We start from the raw sequence: 20261 nt of genomic DNA, 5'->3' as shown, positions 1-20261 counted from the left end.
ACATTTGCCAGCAACTTTTCCACACAAATCTGTATACAGACTTGCACGTTGAAAATTAAATGGACAGAAATTATGTTCAATAGCATTGTTAGCACATGGTATTTGTGCTTCAAATACCTTTGGGTCCACCTCACAGAAGACCTCTCCTGGACAACACACACAAACAGCTTGGTGGCAAGGGCGCGCCAGCGTCTCTACCACCTACGACGCCTGGCCAGGTTCAAGGTCTCCAATAGGGTGCTGAGGGCTTTCTACACTGGGGCTGTGGAAAGTCTTCTCACAGGGAGCATCACCGCCTAGTTTGGAGGCACCATGGCCCAGGATCGAAAGGCGTTGTCCAGAGTGGTGAGGACAGCGGAGAAGGCCATCGGGACTTCTCTCCCCTGCATCACAGACACCTACACTAAATATTTTGCACACTGTATAGTTCTGTATACTGTGTACATTTGTACAACCTAACCCTAACCTTACCCATTTTTCATATTTTTAACTATATTTTATTTATTCACCTTATATTTCTTTATAGTCTATGTGTTTTATTCTATTATTATTATTATTATTTTATAATTATGTGGGTGTATGTCCTTAGTTCGTTGTTGGTTCTGTTTGTTGTTGCACTGTGGGACGAGGAACTACGGAAAAACATTTCACTACATTACATCACATGTATGTAATATGTATGTGACAAACAATAAAACCTGAACCTGTAACAAATGTTTTTTTTTTTTTTTTGGCAGGGGAATATACCAAAATGAATTCTGCTAAATGCATGCTAGCTGTATGTCTGTATCGTTGTAGACAGCGCTACATCTCTACAGAGAATATTTCAAGTTACCACTAGAGTGGAAGTAGGTGTCATGATGTAGATATATAAGCCACATTAAGCGTTTTTCATATCAAGCGGTTCAGAATGTCCCCTCCGCGATGCTGTTGTATGACGTCACGTTAACATGGCGGCGCTCTGAGAGATTTGCAGAGTTATTATAAACATTTACTTTTAATCAAATAAATGCACAAAAGTTTCCATTTTACATTCTGTTTAGCACACGTTTTCAGAGACGTGCAAAACTGTAAACGATCTAATCTCAACTGATACTCATAAACCAGAAACTTCTGGCATTGTTGTTTTGTTTATTTCTACATTATTCGAGCATCTGATTCATGTTTATAAATGTCGCCAATATTCTCATCATCCTAAACGAAGACTTGTTTCAACACGAACAGGAATAACTCCAGGTGTTTCAACTGAGATCTGCGGGATAAAACATTGTAAAATGATGTTTATTAAAGAAGAGAGTGAGGACATGAGTTATCCAGAATCATGCAGTTCAAATGTCATGAAAAATGAAGATACTGAGGAACAAAGAGGTTGGTGTCCATTCTTCATTCTTTATTATTGTCTGTTCATGAAGATTAATGTTATACAACTTTAAATGGATCATTAAAAAAAAAAATCTCTCGTGATTTACTCACCCTAATGCCATCCCAGATGTGTTTGACTTTCTTTCTTCTGCTGAACACAAAGATTTTAAGAAGAATATTTCATCTCTGTAGGTCCATACAATTCAAGTGAATGGTGACCAGAACTGTGAATCTCCAAAAATCAAATAAAGGCCACATTAAAGTTATCCATCTGACTCCAGTAGTTTAATTAATGTCTTCTGAAGTGGTCCAGTCTGTTTTGGTTGAGAAATGACCAAAATGTAACTCCGAATAGGAAGTTTTCAACTGTACATCTTGCAACTGCAGTCTCTAGGCACAATCATGATTTAAAGTTCGATAACACTTACTAGTGCTTGACGCATGGAGCAAAGCGCTAGATCAGAGATTCTTTAATATAGTATATAGGGAGGTAACGACCTCCGCGGCTCTACAATTAGAGAGAGCGTAATGGTGAACTAGCTTGTTACAAACTTGAACAGTAATGGGGCTTTTCCACTGCACGGTACAGCTCGACTCGACTCTGCTCGCTTTTTGGGGGTTTTCCACTGTGGATAGTACCTGGTACTTTTTTTAGTACCACCTCGGTCGAGGTTCCAAGTGAGCCGAGCCGATACTAAATGTGACGTCAAAACCCTGCAGATCACTGATTGGTCAGAGAGAATCGTCCCTACCAGCGTCACTGGATTTGCGACACGGCACATCAACCCGCTAGTTTTAAAGTTAGCAACAGCGATAGTAGTATCATTTGTTCACATGACTTTCAAATTGTAAAAAGAAATGGCTGTGCGCAAAACCACGCCGTGGTCAATAAATGAGATGCAGACGTTCCTCTCGTTAGCGACAAACGAAACGACGCAAAACGAAAAAGTTTTTCAGGAAGTGTCTCAGCTGTTGGCCACACATGGCTACCTTTAGTGTAGGACCTAACAACAGTGTAGGAAAAAGTTAAAAAAAAAAACTTAAAAGTGACTACAGATCCATCAAGTACCACAACAGCCGGAGTGGTTCAAACAGAAGAGAGTGGAAGTGGTTCGACCAAATGGACGCTATCTATGGCAATAGACCGGCGAGCAATGGGAGGGAGAATGCCCTGGACTCGACCACGGCATGGTTGGTGTCCACGATGGAGGATGGTACGTTTTGTTACGTTAACTCTATATTCTGCTTGAAAGCTTCACTTTATTTAGTTGACCAGCTACTGTAAAGCTTGCTTCTAAAACAACCAGGCCAATTTAAATGTTACACTTGTGTAAAATCAACATGCAGCAACTGCTTTATTCAGCACAATGAGCTAGTAGCTAACAGCTAGCGGTCATGCTATTGTTTATGGTCAGTAATGTTTGTGTCGCGTTTAAGATGATGTCATGGCAGTAGAGGCGACGCAACTATGACAATCAGCCTATAATCCCACCCACGTTGATGCGGCACTAAACTGCAGTGAAAAAGCAAGCTCAGAAAAGTAAAGCGAGCAGAGTCGATTCGAGTCGAACCGTAACGTGCAGTGGAAAAGTGCCATTAGTCACCATATAAATGAGTGGAGGGAGCTGCAAAGTGACACCTACCTGTTGCAAAATCGTCTGTGACTTCTCTTGTAAAACAGCAATTTTATCATAGTAAACGCCACACATAGTTCACTCCAAAAGGATTGTTTAGTGTAAAACATGTTAAAGATAGCAAACAGGTGGTTAATTCATAACATAATGAGCTGTTTCCTCACAAAAGTGGTTTATTCAGCGTTGTGAAGCATCTCCTCCATAGGCATCTATTCAAAAAGACTGGCCTCTTGTCTCCTCGCCAGTGTACCGCCATAGAATGTGTATGGGAGCGCCGCGCTATGCTATTTTAGGCTAAGCTTGTAGGCTCCCCTATTGATCTGTTTCAGTGACTTCACTTTTTTGGCAAATTGAAATTCCACGGACATTTAATGATATTTTGTCCACGATTTATCTTCGTACACTGGCCAGTCGGATGTGTGACCGGTGAGTACAACATCACCGTAAACATCTCTCATGCAGAAGTTACAAATGTTTTTGTGTTGTTTTCTGGTCTGATTTAGTCACAGTATTTAAAAACATCCATGATGATCCCATCTGTATGAATGTAGGAGCTGCTTTTAACTCCTGAAGAAGTTTTTTGTTGCATCCCACAGCGCAGCACATTGAAGGTATGTGGAATATCTTTCACAAACATGGCGGTGCGGTCATAGTGATGTCACATGAAACAGGTCATTTAGAAGGGTTCTGGTTAGATAGCACTAGGGCTGGGTGATTTTTCCGATTAATTTGAATTTGCGTTTTGACACGATTTTTTATTTTTCTTAAATCGGGTGCTCATTTCAAATCATGGAGAGGCTATATATGGGAGAATCAAACATCTGCCGCTTTTATTACCATGATGATTCAGATAGATCGCTAACACTATGTAACACAATTTTTGTCCCTGGGTAGTAAGTGTTATTTCCTAATTGCTTATGCCTCAAAAGTACAGAAAATGGCTATTATTCCCCACAAACTTTGCTTTTGTGACCACGACAGTGATATTTTGAAATATACCTATTTCCAATGAGAAAACGGGCGAATTTGTGTCTTTTCGTTCAAATAAAGTCCGAAAAAAACAACATATGAATCCAAAATTAACATGTATTTATACTAAAGTAATACAAAAATGACTACAAAAGATTTAGAAGTGAGTAGTTTTTTTCACGAATCAGCCCCCAAATGTAGTCTCCCATCATGTTCTCGTTATGCTGTCCTTGGTAGCGGCGTTCAAAGTCCAGTATATCTTGATGGAAGCGCTCGCCTTGCTCCTCTGAGTACGCTCCCATGTTCTCCTTGAATTTATAAATACATGTTAATTTGTATTCGTATGTTGTTTTTTTCTGACTTTATGTGAACGAAAAGCCCGTTTTCTCAGTGGAAATAGGTACATTTCAAAATATCACTGTCCTGGTCACAAAAGCAAAGTTTGTGGGGAATAATAGCCATTTTCTATACTTGAGGCATAAGCAATTAGGAAATAACACTTACTACCCAGGAACCAAAAAAAAAAAAATGTTACACAGTGTAAATTATTGCTTTGTTCTGTGATGTGTTTCAAGTGTACTGCATCTATAGCCAACATTTGGCAAGCGATCATTTTGACAAACTTTGCTAGTTGAATTGTAATGATAAATTATTTCATATTGCTGCGCTGCTCAGTGTGAACCGCTAGAGGGCACGTCTCTATCTGCAGGGGTTTATGAATATACACACAAATTGTTTGATATACAATGAATACTTTCTAGATAAACTTGATAATTTATAGATATTGATTTCTAGATAACTTTCTAGAAAGTCTTGGTTTAGATCAAATGAATACCTACTCTGGCTAAGAATTATTTTGCAGTTTTCCTATTCTATTATTTCTGAAAATCTGGTGTTATTAGATTTGAATTTATTTTACATTTACACACTGTTGACCCCTGTGGTGCATTTGGTGCATTTGTAAATTTTTCTTGCACACCTTTGTTTCCTATAATGAAAATAACTTGGATTTCTCTAACCAGATTGCCTTGCGTTCTACAATTACTAAAGAACATGCAATTTGAATCATGTTGGAGTACATTTAAACGTTGAAAAAATCAAATCGTGAATCGTCTATAAGTTTGATAAAAATCAAGATTTTTTTTTTCTTTTTTTTCCATATCACCCAGTCCTAGGTGACAATACAGGAAGTGAAATCTAGCTTGAAATCACGATTGCCAAGGAGACTGATGCCAAGATTTATGTGTGTCTGCATGCGAAAAAGAGCGACAGATTGCACTGCATTTAGAAAAATCAATAAAGCACACATTTCACACAATTCTGCGAAAGAGCACCTGTTTCATCAGACTCGCGCTTGCCACGCAATGTCATATTTAACTGAAGATGTTGATTTTATCAAGACAACATCAGATACAGTGCTGTGGAAAAGTATTTGTCCCCATCCTGATTTCTTCTGTTTTTGTCTTTTTCATACTGAATTGTTTTAGATCTTCAAACAAGATATAACATAAAAAAGGCATCCTGAGAAAACACAAAATACAGTTTTCAAATATTTGTTTTTATTTGTTTTCCAACACCTATATCACCCATGTGAAAAACTAACTGCCCCCTTAAACATAATAGCTGGTTGTGCCACCTTTAGTAGCAATAACTGCAACCAAACACTTCCGATAACTGGAGATCAGTCTTTCACAACGCTGTGGTAGAATCTTGTCCCACTCTTCTTTACAGAACTGCTTTAGTTTGAGCATGAGGGTTTTCAAGCATGAACTGCCCGTTTAAGGTCCTGCCACAGCATCTCAATCAATTTCAAGGCAGGACTTTGACTAGGCCACTCCAGAACTTTAATTTTGCTTCTTTTGAGCCATTTAGATGTGGACTTACTCCTATGCTTTAGATCATTGTCTTGCTGCATAATCTAGTTGCGCTTGAGCTTCAACTCACAGACTGATGACCGGATGTTCTCCTTTAGGATTCTCTGGTAGAGAGCAGAATTCATGTTTCCCTCAATTATTGCAAGTCGCCCTGGCCCTGAAGCAGCAAAGCATCCCCACACCATCACACTACCACAACCATGCTTGACCGTAGGTATGATGATCTTTTTGTGGAATTCTGTGTTTGATTGACGCCAGATGTAACGGGACCCCTGTTTTCCAAACAGTTCCACTTTCGACTCATCAGTCCACAGAACATTCTCCCAAAACCTTTGAGGATCATCAAGGTGTGTTTTGGCAAAATTCAGATAAGCCTTAATGTTCTTCTGGGTTAGCAGTGCATCGCCACTCTTCCATGTATGCCATTTTTGGCCAGTGTCTTTCTGATAGTGGAGTCATGAACAGTGACCTTTATTGATGCCAGAGAGGCCTGCAGTTCCTTGGATGTTGTTCTTGGCTTTTTTGTGATTTCCTGGATGAGTCATTTCTGTGTTCTTGGAGGAAATTTGGAAGATTGGTCACTTCTGGGAAGGTTCACTACTGTGCCAAGTTTTCTCCATTTGGAGATAGTGGCTCTCACTGTGGTTCTTTGGAGTCCAAGAGCCTTTGAAATAGCTTTGTAACTCTTTCCAAACTGATGCGTTTCAGTCATCCTTTTCCTCATCTTTTCTGGAATTTCTTTCGACCTTGGCATAGTGTGCTACTGGGTGAGACCTTTTAGCTAACTTCTTGATGCAGAAAAACTTCAATTTAGGTGTTGATTTGATTGAACAGGGCTGGCAGTAATCAGTCCTGGGTGTGTCTATTCCAGCTGAACCCCATTACGAATGCAGTTTCATAGATTTGGGGATTTAGTAACTAAGAGGGCCAGTACTTTTTCACACAGCCCAGTTGGTATTGGAAAACGTTTTTGCTTAAATAAAAAACATTAACATTTAAAACTGTATTTTGTGTTTACTCAGATTGCCTTTGTTTTATGTTAAATTTTGTTAAATTTTTTTAAACAATTTAGTGCGAGATATACACAAAAACAGAAGAAATCAGCACTGTATATTACATATTACATTTTACAATGGGGTTCATCAGATATTTGTAGTGCAACCTCTGTATATGACCTGTAAAGCTGTCACTTGCAAAAAAAAAAAAAAATCAGAAAATAGGCCTACTACTCGTATTAAGTGCGACAAGCACAAAACGTCAGCCAAAGGTGCATTTGTCATTAAAATTTTATTTTCAGGGAAGTACCTGGGCACCACAGGAGGACTCAGAGGCGTTGCCTAGGGCGCCAACGGAGTATCGGCCAGCCCTGCCCAGAGTAGGCCCTACATGAAATAATAACATACCTCTAAATACAAAAATAAACAAATAATTGTAAGGAAAATAAATTGTATTGATATATTTTGATCATTGTAAAGCCATTGTACTCTATTTCCAAGGATAAAAAAAGTGTTGAAAATTTCCGCATTTAATACAATAAGCAGTCTCCACAGTCTGTGCATGCCGCTTGATACTCGTTAATTTACATGACAGATAAGCCTGTCTTACCAAAGCCATCATTGTTAGAGCCCAATTAAATGTTTCATTTTTTTCCAAATTCCATTTTATTAATTCCCAAATTTCGTGTTTTCTGTTTTATTTCCCCTGAATTCCAGGTTTTAAAATGTAATAACATTTTATCATTAAAAAAATTTCTATAGAATTTGAATCAAATGAGAACAGAACAATTACTTTTCAACAAACCATTGCATTATTTTTTATTAAATGAAGAGCTCAAACCTCACAGCACAATCCAAAACCCAAAATTGGAGTGTTTTGTTTTTATTTTATTTTTTGGTCATATAGAGTGCTGCACAGTAGAGCATCACAGTATTAATGAAAGCAGTGATGAAACTCTTGCTTATGAGATATTTCTTAAATATAATGTAATTATTATTGATATATTATTATTATTATTATCATTATTATTGCTACTACTACTACATATATTCATATTACATTTTACTATACAAAAGTAATATATTTCTGTCACTTTTTTTTTTACTTCACACTTCTAGTTAAATGGAGCTTTTATTTTGGCATTTTTGCTGAAAATTTGATGAACTGCAAAAGGCTATGATATAATAATATAATTAATATATATAGTCTGCATGTGCTGTGCACTTCACATTGAATATTGTACTCTGCTATATGTCATTAATACACACAGAGCGCACATGATGTTAATGATGCGGTAAGTGTAGCAGCAGCAGCTTCTCAGATTCACTTACTGTTGAAGCTGTGTATTTTGTTAATTTAATCTCAGCCTTTTGTGGTTTAATCATCACACTAGGACATATCATGATTTTAATTTGATTAATTGTGCATTTATACATTAATTTTATCCCAAATATGTTCAATTCCGTGACACTGCATTTTATAGTTATTTTCGTTTTTATGATGGTTTCCACGATTCCATCCATGTTTTCTGCATTACGGGAATCATTGGGCCCTACTTTATTTATTTTATTGAAATCATTAATATTTAATAACTTTCGGCACCTCAATAAGCTTACAAACAATTTCAATATTGGCAGTGTTTCTGCACTATTTCCATGTGTAGAAGATAAACTCCTGAACATATTTATGAAAGTATCAGACCTTAGTTCAGCACCTTTTCAGCTGAACAGCTCCCGTAACAAAGAACTAATAAATAACGAGTGATCTAAAGTTTGTGTTGGTTTGGGAAACAGTTGGTGGTACTTTTGAATTAAAATGTTTAAAATGAAATGGGGGATGGGGTGAATGATGGTATTGCACTAAAAATAGGGGATGGGGCGAATGGTGGCATTGCGTGTAGAGACCCTTCTTGTGTATAATAAGTTTCATGACCATCGGCCATTCACAATTTAAGTTATTAGGTGCTGAAATTTGATTGGCTGTTGGCAGCGATATGTTAAGGATATGTTAGCACTTGAAACAAAGAAGGTGCAAATTTTGTAGTTTCTCGATCAAACGGCTGCAGAGTTCTAACTTGTTTTTTTTTTTGTAGCGCCCCCCCCATGGGTAGAATTAAACAAATTTCTTTCTCAGCATGGCCTGTTGACTATGTGTACCGGGTTTCGTTACATTTGGAATTTGCATTGAGTAGATATTGATCAATGACTCAAAGTGCGTTTAAATGAAGGAACTGTATCGCTAATATCTTCGGAACGATTTGACGTATCAAAATTCTTTTGATAACTTTTTGTCAGGAGGGTCTGTATGATATATGCTGTGTAGGGCTTTACCCAGGGAATTTTGATTCTAGCCCTTATGGTTGCGAAGATATGAGCAAAAGCGTAAAAGTACTTATTATAGCAACAACTAGGGTCGAATGGAGGTGTGTGTGTATGCCTTAGTAGTGGTGCAAATCTAGAACCATCCTGCCAAGTTTGGGTTCTCTAGGACTTAAGGTTTTTGCTGCACAAATATTTTTAGGGCAGAAAAATAATAATACGAAAAAAATGAAAATCTGTACAAATACAATAGGGTTCCAGCACTTTCGGTACTTGGCCCCCTAAATATACTTATAATCCATTCACTACTGAAAAAAAAAAATCGATAATTAACAGTTTAATATGACACAAAATTGATTATTTAACCCAAAATGTGTGTGCTGTGCTTATTTATGCTTATTAGAGCATTTCGTCATTTCCTCTCGTGTCACCTGTATAGAAATCAGTTGCGATTTGAGTGTCCCCATGCGCTGCATGTGAGGAGTGATGCATGGAGCTGCCACCTATGTAGAGCATTCTAAATCGGTCTCTTTTGAGGCGTCATTTCAGTAACGATGCTGCCATAGAAGACAGCTGCCTATGTAGGCAGGAGACAGCAAGGCAGCTCACTAAGTTTTGGAAACTCGGACTATAAAATTGTCAATTTAGTATTAAGAAATCAACCGCAGGCAAGTCACATGTACATCAGGTCATGCGTCACCTGAAAATAGCAATAACAGTAAAATAAAAAGTTATTGGTGTACACTTGTATGGCTTTTGCCCTATGTGGAAAACAAATGCGGGGTTGCGGGAACAGGAGGGGTCGGGAAGAAAATCACTGCAGGTAGTGAGTGGGTGAACATGGAGTAAAATTCAGTGGGAGTGTTCAGGTATGGGATAGAAATGAGTGGGAATGGGATGGAAAAAAACTGTCCCTTCCAGACCTCTACTCAGCACCGCTGACATATACAGTTGAAGTCAGAAGTTTACATACACAGGTTGAAGTCATTAAAATAAAAATTTTAACCACTCCACAGATTTAATATTAGCAAACTATAGTTTCGGCAAGCTGTTTAGGACATCTACTTTGTGCATGACAAGTAATTTTTCCAACAATTGTTTACAGACAGATTGTTTCACTTTTAATTGACTATATCACAATTCCAGTGGGTCAGAACTTTACATACACAAGTTAACTGTGCCTTTAAGCAGCTTGCAAAATTCCAGAAAATGATGTCAAGCCTTTGGCCAATTAGCTTCTGATAGGAGGTGTACATCATGGGAAAATCAAAGGGAATCAGCCAAGACCTCAGAAAAAAAATTGTGGACCTCCACAAGCCTGGTTCAAACGCCAGAATGTATCACATTCATCTGTGCAAACAATAGTATGCAAGTATAAACACCATGGGACCACGCAACCATCATACCATTCAGGAAGGAGACACATTCTGTCTCCTAGAGATGAACGTAGTTTGTTGCGAAAAGTGCAAATCAATCCCAGAACAACAGCAAAGGACCTTGTGAATATGCTGGAGGAAACAGGTGGACAAGTATCTACAGTTGTGCTCAAAAGTTTGCATACCCAGGCAGAAATTGTGAAATTTTGGCATTGATTTTGTAAATATGACTGATCATTCAAAAATGTATTTAAGGATAGTGATCATATGAAGCCATTTATTATCACATAGTTGTTTGGCTCCTTTTTAAATCATAATGATAACAGAAATCACCATAATGGCCCTGATCAAAAGTTTACATACCCTTGAATGTTTGGCCTTGTTACAGACACACAAGGTGACACACACAGGTTTAAATGGCAAATAAAGGTTAATTTCCCACACCTGTGGCTTTTTAAATTGCAATTAGTGTCTGTGTATAAACAGTCAATGAGTTTGTTAGCTCTCACATGGATGCACTGAGCAGGCTAGATACTGAGCCATGGGGAGCAGAAAAGAACTGTCAAAAGACCTGCGTAACAAGGTAATGAAACTTTATAAAGATGGAAAAGGATATAAAAAGATATCCAAAGCCTTGAAAATGCCAGTCAGTACTGTTCAATCACTTATTAAGAAGTGGAAAATTCGGGGATCTCTTGATACCAAGCCAAGGTCAGGTAGACCAAGAAAGATTTCAGCCACAACTGCCAGAAGAATTGTTTCGGGAAACAAAGAAAATCCCACAGGTGACCTCAGGAGAAATACAGGCTGCTCTGGAAAAAGACAGTGTGGTTGTTTCAAGGAGCACAATACAATGATACTTGAACAAAAATGAGCTGCATGGTCGAGTTGCCAGAAAGAAGCCTTTACTGCGCCAATGCCTTTACAACACCTTGACATGCCTCACAGCTTCTGGCACACTGTAATTTGGAGTGACGAGACCAAAATAGAGCTTTATGATCACAACCATAAGCGCTATGTTTGGAGAGGGGTCAACAAGGCCTATAGTGAAAAGTATACCATCCCCACTGTGAAGCATGGTGGTGGCTCACTGATGTTTTGGGGGTGTGTGAGCTCTAAAGGCACAGGGAATCTTGTGAAAATTGATGGCAAGATGAATGCAGCATGTTATCAGAAAATACTGGCAGACAATTTGCATTCTTCTGCACAAATAACCTACAGTTGAATATGAATCCCATAAGAAATAAAAGAAATGTGTTTTGCCTGCTCACTCATGTTTTCTTTAAAAATGGTACATATATTACCAGTTCTCCACGGTTATGCAAACTTTTGAGCACAACTGTATATCCACAGTAAAACAAGTCCTATATCGACATAACCTGAAAGGCTGCTCAGCAAGGAAGAAGCCAATGCCCCATAACCGCCATAAAAAGCTAGACTACATTTCCTCTGGTCTGATGATACAAAAATGAAACTTTTTGGCCATAATGACCATTGTTATGTTTGGAGGAAAAAGGGTGAGGATTGCAAGCCGAAGAACACCATCCCAACGGTGAAGCACGTGGGTGGCAGCATCATGTTGTGGGGGTGCTTTGCTGCAGGAGGGACTGGTGCACTTCACAAAATAGATGGCATCATGAGGATGGAAAATTACGTGGATATATTGAAGCAACATCTCAAGACATAATCCAGGAAGTTAAAGCTTGGTCGCAAATGGGTCTTCCAAATGGACAATGACATACCTCTAAAGTTGTGGCAAAATGGCTTAAGGACAACAAAGTCAAGGTATTAGAGTGGCCATCACAAAGCCCTGACCTCAATCTGATAGAAAATTTGTGGGCAGAACAGAAAAAGCATGTGCGAGCAAGGAGGCCTACAAACCTGACTCTACCAGTTCTGTCTGGAAGAATGGGCCAAAATTACAGCAGCTTATTGTGAGATGCTTGTGGAAGACTACCCAAAACTTTGACCCAAGTTAAACAGTTTAAAGGCAATGCTACCAAATACTAACAAAGTGTATGTAAACTTCTGACCCACTGGGAATGTGATGAAATTCTGACTTTTTACATTCTTAAAATAAAATAGTGATCCTAACTGACCTAAGACAGGGAATTTTTCTACGATTAAATGTCAGGAATATTGAAAAACTGAGTTTAAATGTATTTGGCTAAGGTGTGTGTAAACTGACTTCAACTGTACTGTTGGGGAGCCCAACTGCTGCAACCCAGGGTAGCCCATGCATAAGGCCGGCCCTGATCCAGAGCTCATGGATAGGGCAGAGCAGAACAATTGTGCGACTCAACTAGCCTTCACTAAACCGCTGTGTCCGAAAACTGGAAAATGCTGCCTTCGGAGGCTGTATGAAATTAAGGTACTTTTCAAAATTTGCGGTTAATTTTATTGCCTTAATTTTGATATTTGTCCTTTGAAATGAATGGTGACCATTTTGTATTTTCTTTTTAGAGCTGATGGACGTGAAAGAGGAAAGTCAAGAACTGAATGAAGTGAAAGAGGAGAAACACCATCAGACACTTCATAATTTCAAAACTGAACAAAAGTCTTTTAGTGGCTCACAGACTGAAAATAATTTCTTACAAAAAAGAACTAAAAAAACAAGAGTAAAACATTGTTTCACCTGCAGTCAGTGTGGAAGGAGTTACACGCATAAAGCAGATCTTAAGTATCACACTCACATTCACACTGGAGAGAAGCCGTTCACCTGTCATCAATGTGGGAATACATTCACATGTAAAGAAAGTCTTAAAAAGCACATGAAAATTCATACTGGAGAGAAGCCTTTCAAATGTCATCAGTGTGGGAAGAGTTTCACACGTAAAGAAAATGTTACTTCGCACATGAGAATTCACACTGGTGAGAAGCCTTTCAAATGCCATCAGTGTGGGAAGAGTTTCAGACATGCATGTAGTCTCAAAAGACATCTGTCCTCTCACTCTGGAGAAAAGTCATATAGCTGTGATCAGTGCTGCAAAACATTTTCTTCAGTATTACTCTTAAGAAAACACCAGAAAATTCATCTAAATGAAAAGCCTTACTCATGTTCACTTTGTGGAAAGAGTTTTGCACATCTGCACAATTTTAAAGATCACCAGAAATTGCATTCTGCTGTGAGAGATCATGTGTGCTCCGAGTGTGGAAAAGCCTTTTACAGAGCTTATGTCTTAGAACTGCACAAAAGAGTCCACACTGGAGAAAAACCTTACAAGTGTTCATATTGCGAAAAGAGGTTTTCTATTTCAGGAAACCTGAAAAAACATGAGCGAGTGCATACTGGAGAAAAACCATACAATTGCACTTCTTGTGGGAAGAGTTTCAGCCTGTCATGCACTCTACAGGTTCATAGAACAAAGCATTGTCACAGTAAACAAAGTTGATCTTTATTTGTCATGCATATGGTTTAAAAGAAAAAAATATTCTCAAAAGAAATATTACAAGCGGGTGAAGTGCTACATTTACTGCAGAGTTGATTAAACTGTCACTCTGTGCTTTGCATTTCTGAAATTGTGCATTCTCGTTTCCTTTCCTTGCTTGCATTCATGCATCCTAGATCCTTCCTAATCAAAGCAAAATGCATTTGCCTTCCTTGCTCACTCAAACATCACTTCAGAGCCCTTCTTTGCACAGCTCACTTCCCTTGGAAGGACTCCATACTAAAAAAATTATTGCAGAGCCATTGGCTTCTAAACTGAAAAATGTAGTAGCCAAATGGTTATTTTTAGTTGCCAAATTACAAAATTGCTCAATTTAGATAGTTGTTCAGAAGCAAGATAGAAAGCAGAAGACAGCTGTAAATAAAATATATTATTCTTTTTTAATTATTTTTTATATAGATTTTATATATATAAATTATTGAAACTGGGTGGGGGGGATTTCTAAAATGGTAAAAAAAAAAAAAAAAAAGTTAATTGGTTAACAGGTCCCTATACAGAAGTTTTTTGTAAAATATATTTAATTAGACAATTAATACATAATAAAATTATGTTTTTAAGAAGTAAAAAGTATGATTTTACCATCCAATTTACAGGAAAATGTTATATTGTTTAACAAGACAACATTTTCTTTTACTGTAAATTATTGTTAATCGTTCCCAGAAGCTCCTCACTAACCCATCACATTTTATTACATAATTGTTTCTTCTTAAGGCCTTTTCACACCAAACACGACCCTTCGACGCACTTTCTCGCCGTGATTAACATTTTTACGGTAACAATGGATTCCCTTCACACCTGGAACAAACGTTCGCGCCGAATTGCATGCTGACAAATCAAAGCTTTTTTACGGTGTGTCGAATTTTTTTCTTCTCCCGGTGAAGAAACGGCCCGACCGATAAAATTTGAGCTGCGAATCACTTGCCAAGAGCTGCTTCAGGTGCCAAAACCAGCAGAACAGGTGGCGCTAAAGCACAGAAAGCTGTTTTGCCCACCAACATTAAATGCTGAAGCAGTGAGGATGTGTTTCATTTGCTTGACATTTCTCCTATGGGGGTTCTCTTAACATGTCAATTATATTGCTGCTTCACTGCCTTACATCCCCTTTAAAAAAAACTCTGATCTTACATGGATTGTCTTCATATATTGGTGTATTTTTTTCCTTTCCTTAATCTTACCTGAGTTCTATGGGAAAGGGCCATTCACCGGCGAATCGCCTCATCGCGTTGCGTTTGGTCTGAAAAGGCCTTTATTGTTTTATATCAGTTATGCACGCTGGGGTGTTGTATGTTATATATTATGTAGTTGATGTTTATTGCATTATTCGCACTGGTGCAGGGGCTCTTCTACCAGAACCGGAGAGTTCCCGCTGTCCTCTCTAGTAATTTGACTTATCCACCTTATTCCTGGGGGGTCTTGCTGGGGAAACAGATATGGGATGAACTTCCACCGGAACTCGTTCTGTAGCATTCGCTAACGCAGGCAGCAGTCATTTAGACCTCGTTTTCAGCTGGTATTAGGATGTGATTCAGATGATCCGATGACAAGTGATCAGCACTATATACAGGTGTAAATGGGGTGCAAAATCTTTTGTGATTGAATCACAAAAAACACATACGGAGGTAGTCAAAAATGCATTTGAAACTCTGTAAACATCATCCGGGATGCAGTGAAGTGTCACTCCGTATCTGTCAATCAACCGCTGCGCTAAATCAAGAGCTTAAACTGTTCATGACTCTGGTGACACATGGCTTTAAAAGGAAATAACTGTCCGATTGGAAAAATTGAAAAATAGTTTACATATACATGAACGAGATCTTTACGGATTTTCTTCAGCGTCTTCGTGTGCCCTTACAGTAGATGGAATTTCAGCTGTACCTGGTGCACCATTTCTCCATGCTTCTTTGTCTTTTGTGAAATTTTTCTGGTTTAATAATTTATGATGTAGTGATGATTAATGTCATCATGAAACCCTCCCCTCAAAAACCGATCACAAGAGCTCACAGGAGATGCATTTTTGCAACCAACAGCGATGTGTCTTGTCTGACCACGTGATCGGATCATCTTAATACTGTGATGATGTGCATTAATTACAATACCCGTTGTTCTTCAAGAGTCCAGTAGATGGCACTGCTACAGCAAATGTTATAAATGCTTTGAGAAACAGACGTACAAGGCCAATATGTAATGTGTGATCAGTCAGTAAACAGAGACATGTTGAGCTGTAAGTCAAAAAGTGAGTCATTTTATTTTGAATCATTGAACAAAACAAATACCAGCTATAAACAAGTTCATAGTGAGTATTGTAATATTTTTTGCTAGAACACGTTACTATGTCCTTACAGAGCTCAGGGATAACGTTCGTAGCTCTACATACATCCTGAGACCACTTCTTTAAATCGTCCTCCAAAACCTCTATTAAATATGGAACAGCTATCTGTATATTGTCCTTATTAAGCTCCGTCAGACTGTGCTCACACATCTAGAAGTATGAATGAATGGTCAACACCGCAACGAAACAATTAATGAACGTACAATACAACCACAACTGCTTACTTCTTAGCGGAAGTACCTCCCACATTTCGCGCAAAGCATCATGGAAATAAGGTGGATAGTCTTAATAGTGTTTGTTTTTGACTCACCGTTATTGGTGTACACTAAACATTAGAAATCTTTCATCCAAAACACTAATCTTAATGAAATTATTGCAGATCATAGTTTTGATGCACTTTGACAGAATCCTGGTTTAAATTGGATTAATATATTAGTTTAAATGAGTCTGCTCTTCCAGATTATGAACATGAACAGCATATAATCATTTCCAACAATAACATCAATAATTTTATTATATATACATTTAACATGTTTAATTTTTCTGTCATTGAGCAAATTTTAGTTGATGCTACCCTTTTAAAAAAATTGTTAGCTACACTACAAGCTATTAACAATAGGGCCTAAATACAGTGGTGTTATCTTATATAAAATATATAACTATCAGCATCAAACAGCATTTGAACAGATACACTGGAGTGTAAATAAATGTAAACATATCTGCTGTATGTAAATGAGTCGAAAACAGTGGTAAACAGCGGTATTCGTGTAACGAAATATTCAGCGACAAATAAGGAGGCGTGAAATGTGTAGGGTATTTGAGTTTGTAACGGCCAACTAGTACAAAATTAAAAATTTCTTTCCAGTGGGGGGCCTGGGTAGCTCAGCAAGTAAAGCCGCGAGTTTGAATCCAGGGCATGCTGAGTGACTCCAGCCAGGTCTCCTAAGCAACCAAATTGGCCCGGTTGCTAGGAAGGGTAGAGTCACATGGGGTAACCTCCTCATGGTCGCTATAATGTGGTTCGCTCTCGGTGGGGTGCATGGTGAGTTGTGCGTGGATGCCGCGGAGAGTAGTGTATAGCCTCCACATGCGCTATGTCTCCGCGGTAACGCGCTCAACAAGCCACGTGATAAGCTTGATTGAGGCAAGTCACTACAGAACAACGAGGACTTACAGCGCATTGGGAATTGGGCATTCCAAATTGGGGAGAAAAGGAGAGACATTTTTTTTTTCATTTCCTCTGTAAAAATGTCTCCAGTGAGATGTCAAACTTTAAATTAAAGGGATAGTTCACCAACAAATGAAAATTCTTTCATCATTTACTCACCCTCATGCCATCCCAGATGTGTATGACTTTCTATTTTCTGCTGAACACAAATGATTGAATTCATCTAAAAGATTTTTAGAAGAATATCTCCGCTCTGTAGGTCCTCACAATGTAAGTGAATGGTGATCATTTTATTCATTCATTTATATTTATTAATTTGGCAGACGCTTTTATCCAAAGCGACTTACAAAAGAGGAATACATTATAAGCGAATCATCTTAAGGAGACAGTGGTACGAAAAGTGCCATATTACAAGTTTCACTAGCATCAGAATAATATTCAAGATAGATTAAAGTGCAACCATTTTTTAATCTATTTTTATGACTGGTTGAGTGCTCATGGAAAAGATGTGTTTTTAGCCATTTTTTGAAGACAGAAAGTGAGTCAGCTTCACAGATGGAGTTGGGAAGGTCATTCCACCAATGTGGTATGATGAAGCCGAAAGTCCGGGAAAGTGTTTTGGTACCTCTGTGTGTTAGTACAACAAGGCGATGTAACATAGCCAACTGCAGGCTTCTGGTGGGAACTTAGCTCTGCAGAAATGATTTTATGTATGCTGGAGCAGACCCAGTGACTGTTCTGTATGCCAGCATCAGAGCCTTGAATTTGATACGTGCAGCAACTGGCAGCCAGTGAAGAGAGACAAGGAGTGGTGTGACATGCGGGGTCTAATTGCACGTGCAGCAAGGCCTGGAATGAGAGCGTTACAGTAGTCCAGTCTAGTTATGACAAGTGACTGAACAAGAAGTTGTGTGGCATGTTCAGAGAGGAAGGGTCTTATCTTCCTGATATTGTAGAGTGTAAATCTACATGATCGTGTTGTCTTTGAGATGTGGTCTGTGAAATTTTGTTGGTTATCGATGGTTACCCCTAGATTTCTGGCTGTTTTGGAAGGCGTTACTGTAGTTGAACCCATCTCCATGGTGATGTTGTGTTCAACAGCAGGGTTGGCTGGAAAGAAAAGGAGTTCGGTCTTGGCTGGGTTAAGTTGCAGGTGGTGTTCCTTCATCTAGGCCGAGATGTCTGCCAGTCACTGTGGTGTCGTTGGGCTGGAAAGACAAGTAGAGCTGTGTGTCATTGGCGTAGCAGTGGTAAGAGAAACCATGTGCCTGAATGATGGGTCCCATTGATGTTGTGTATATAGAGAAGAGAAGTGGCCCAAGCACTGAACCCTGAGGTACCGCATCAGTTTTCACACGTATATGTGTCCTTGTGTGATTATTCTGGCTGAGAGAGGCAGAGCGTGCACTTTTTCAAAGTACTTTTTGTTTCACATTCTCTCGCTCTCACTCACCTGCCCACTCCTCTCTGCACACACTGTATGTGTGTGCGCACAAAAGAGATCGTCACACTTTCAGACGTGCTCTGCCGCTCAACCAGAAACATGTATAATGTAAGTACACTTTTAAAAGTACATTCCACAACTCTTTGTTTTTTAGTTTTATTATATTAATTTTGTCAAACATTTCACAGTTCATTTTGATGGAATTTTTTTATGAACTTGAAATGCGTAAATCTTAAAAGGAGGCTTAAATATATGTTTGAGTGTATTCACATACAATCCATACAAAGAAGAACACCTGGGCGCAGCAGGAGAACTGAAAAGTGTGAGGTGTGTATATATATATATATATATATATATATATATATATATATATATATATATATATATATATATATATATATATATATAATATATATATAAGAATTTAATGGCATCTGATCTTTTTTGTTTTTATTTTATAAAATAATTTATTTTTAATGGTCATTATTAAATGTATCTAATGTGACATTTCAGTAATGAATAGTTGTAATCACAGAGAGGCTGTGTCCTCTTTAAAACAACCAAACTCAGACCCCTTTGAGTGGACCAACAAGTGAACCGAGTGAAAAGGGAGTCAATTCTCTTTGCATTCACATTGTCCATGGATTTGAAAGTGGTCTCAGACCACTTTTTGGTCCAGTTTACCCATTTCAGGGTCTCAGTCGATTTTGCGCTCGCAGTGTGTTGTATTTTATGAAACCTAGCCCACTTATTGAAATATAATATCGATGATAATTATTAGAGATATATTTAATGTTAAGACTACTGTATTTATAGGGAAAATTCATAATTAAATCATTGAAAACTAGTCATATTAACAGCAAAACAATAAGATTAATTATGATAAATTTAAACTACTCACCGCATTAGGTTACATCCATTCATAGAATATAATAGTAATACTATATTCCTGTCAGAATCTCTTAACTCTCAACTTTCAGCATGCCATGCAAGTCCGGTTAAATTCTTTACCCATGTAATCTTAATTTGCTCTGAACACTGAAGAAAGACCTTTGAGTTTGTTTCGGTTGGAGTTTACATGAGTTTTAATATGCTTCTCACTCTGTGATGGCCAAGTGTAAAAACACCCTTAATTTTACCATATTTTGGGATACACACACACACACACACATATATATATATATAATGTCATAATTTATTCATTCATTGTGGGACCTCTATTTTGAAAAATAATGTCCCGAAGCGCTTGCCGTAGACATTCATTTTCTGCATTGCTTTACAGTACACTTTATGCAGAGATCTTGAAGTACTGAGAAAACAATGTTCGCGGTTCTGTCATTGG

General features: G+C 38.1%; 2 protein-coding genes across 6 annotated transcripts in view; both read left to right on the top strand.

The window, feature by feature from the left end:
• Nucleotides 1-20261, top strand: part of LOC127440722 (zinc finger protein 721-like) — a 180022-nt gene that overhangs the window by 28298 nt on the left and 131463 nt on the right. The window lies entirely within an intron of this gene.
• LOC127440868 (gastrula zinc finger protein XlCGF52.1-like) lies at nucleotides 914-19225 on the top strand. The gene is made up of 2 exons (XM_051697908.1): nucleotides 914-1368; nucleotides 12995-19225. The coding sequence occupies exons 1-2, from the start codon at nucleotides 1345-1347 to the stop codon at nucleotides 13919-13921; spliced, it is 951 nt and encodes a 316-aa protein (XP_051553868.1). The 5' UTR covers nucleotides 914-1344; the 3' UTR covers nucleotides 13922-19225.

Source organism: Myxocyprinus asiaticus, chromosome 5 (genome assembly GCF_019703515.2).
Source record: "Myxocyprinus asiaticus isolate MX2 ecotype Aquarium Trade chromosome 5, UBuf_Myxa_2, whole genome shotgun sequence".
NCBI lineage: Eukaryota > Metazoa > Chordata > Actinopteri > Cypriniformes > Catostomidae > Myxocyprinus > Myxocyprinus asiaticus.
This window is presented reverse-complemented; position numbering and strand designations above follow the sequence as displayed.

Coding starts and splice junctions, on each gene's coding strand:
- LOC127440868 (XM_051697908.1), top strand. CDS start 1,345: ATGAAGATACTGAGGAACAAAGAG. Junction 1,369..12,994: donor AGATACTGAGGAACAAAGAG/GTTGGTGTCCAT, acceptor TTCTTTTTAGAG/CTGATGGACGTGAAAGAGGA.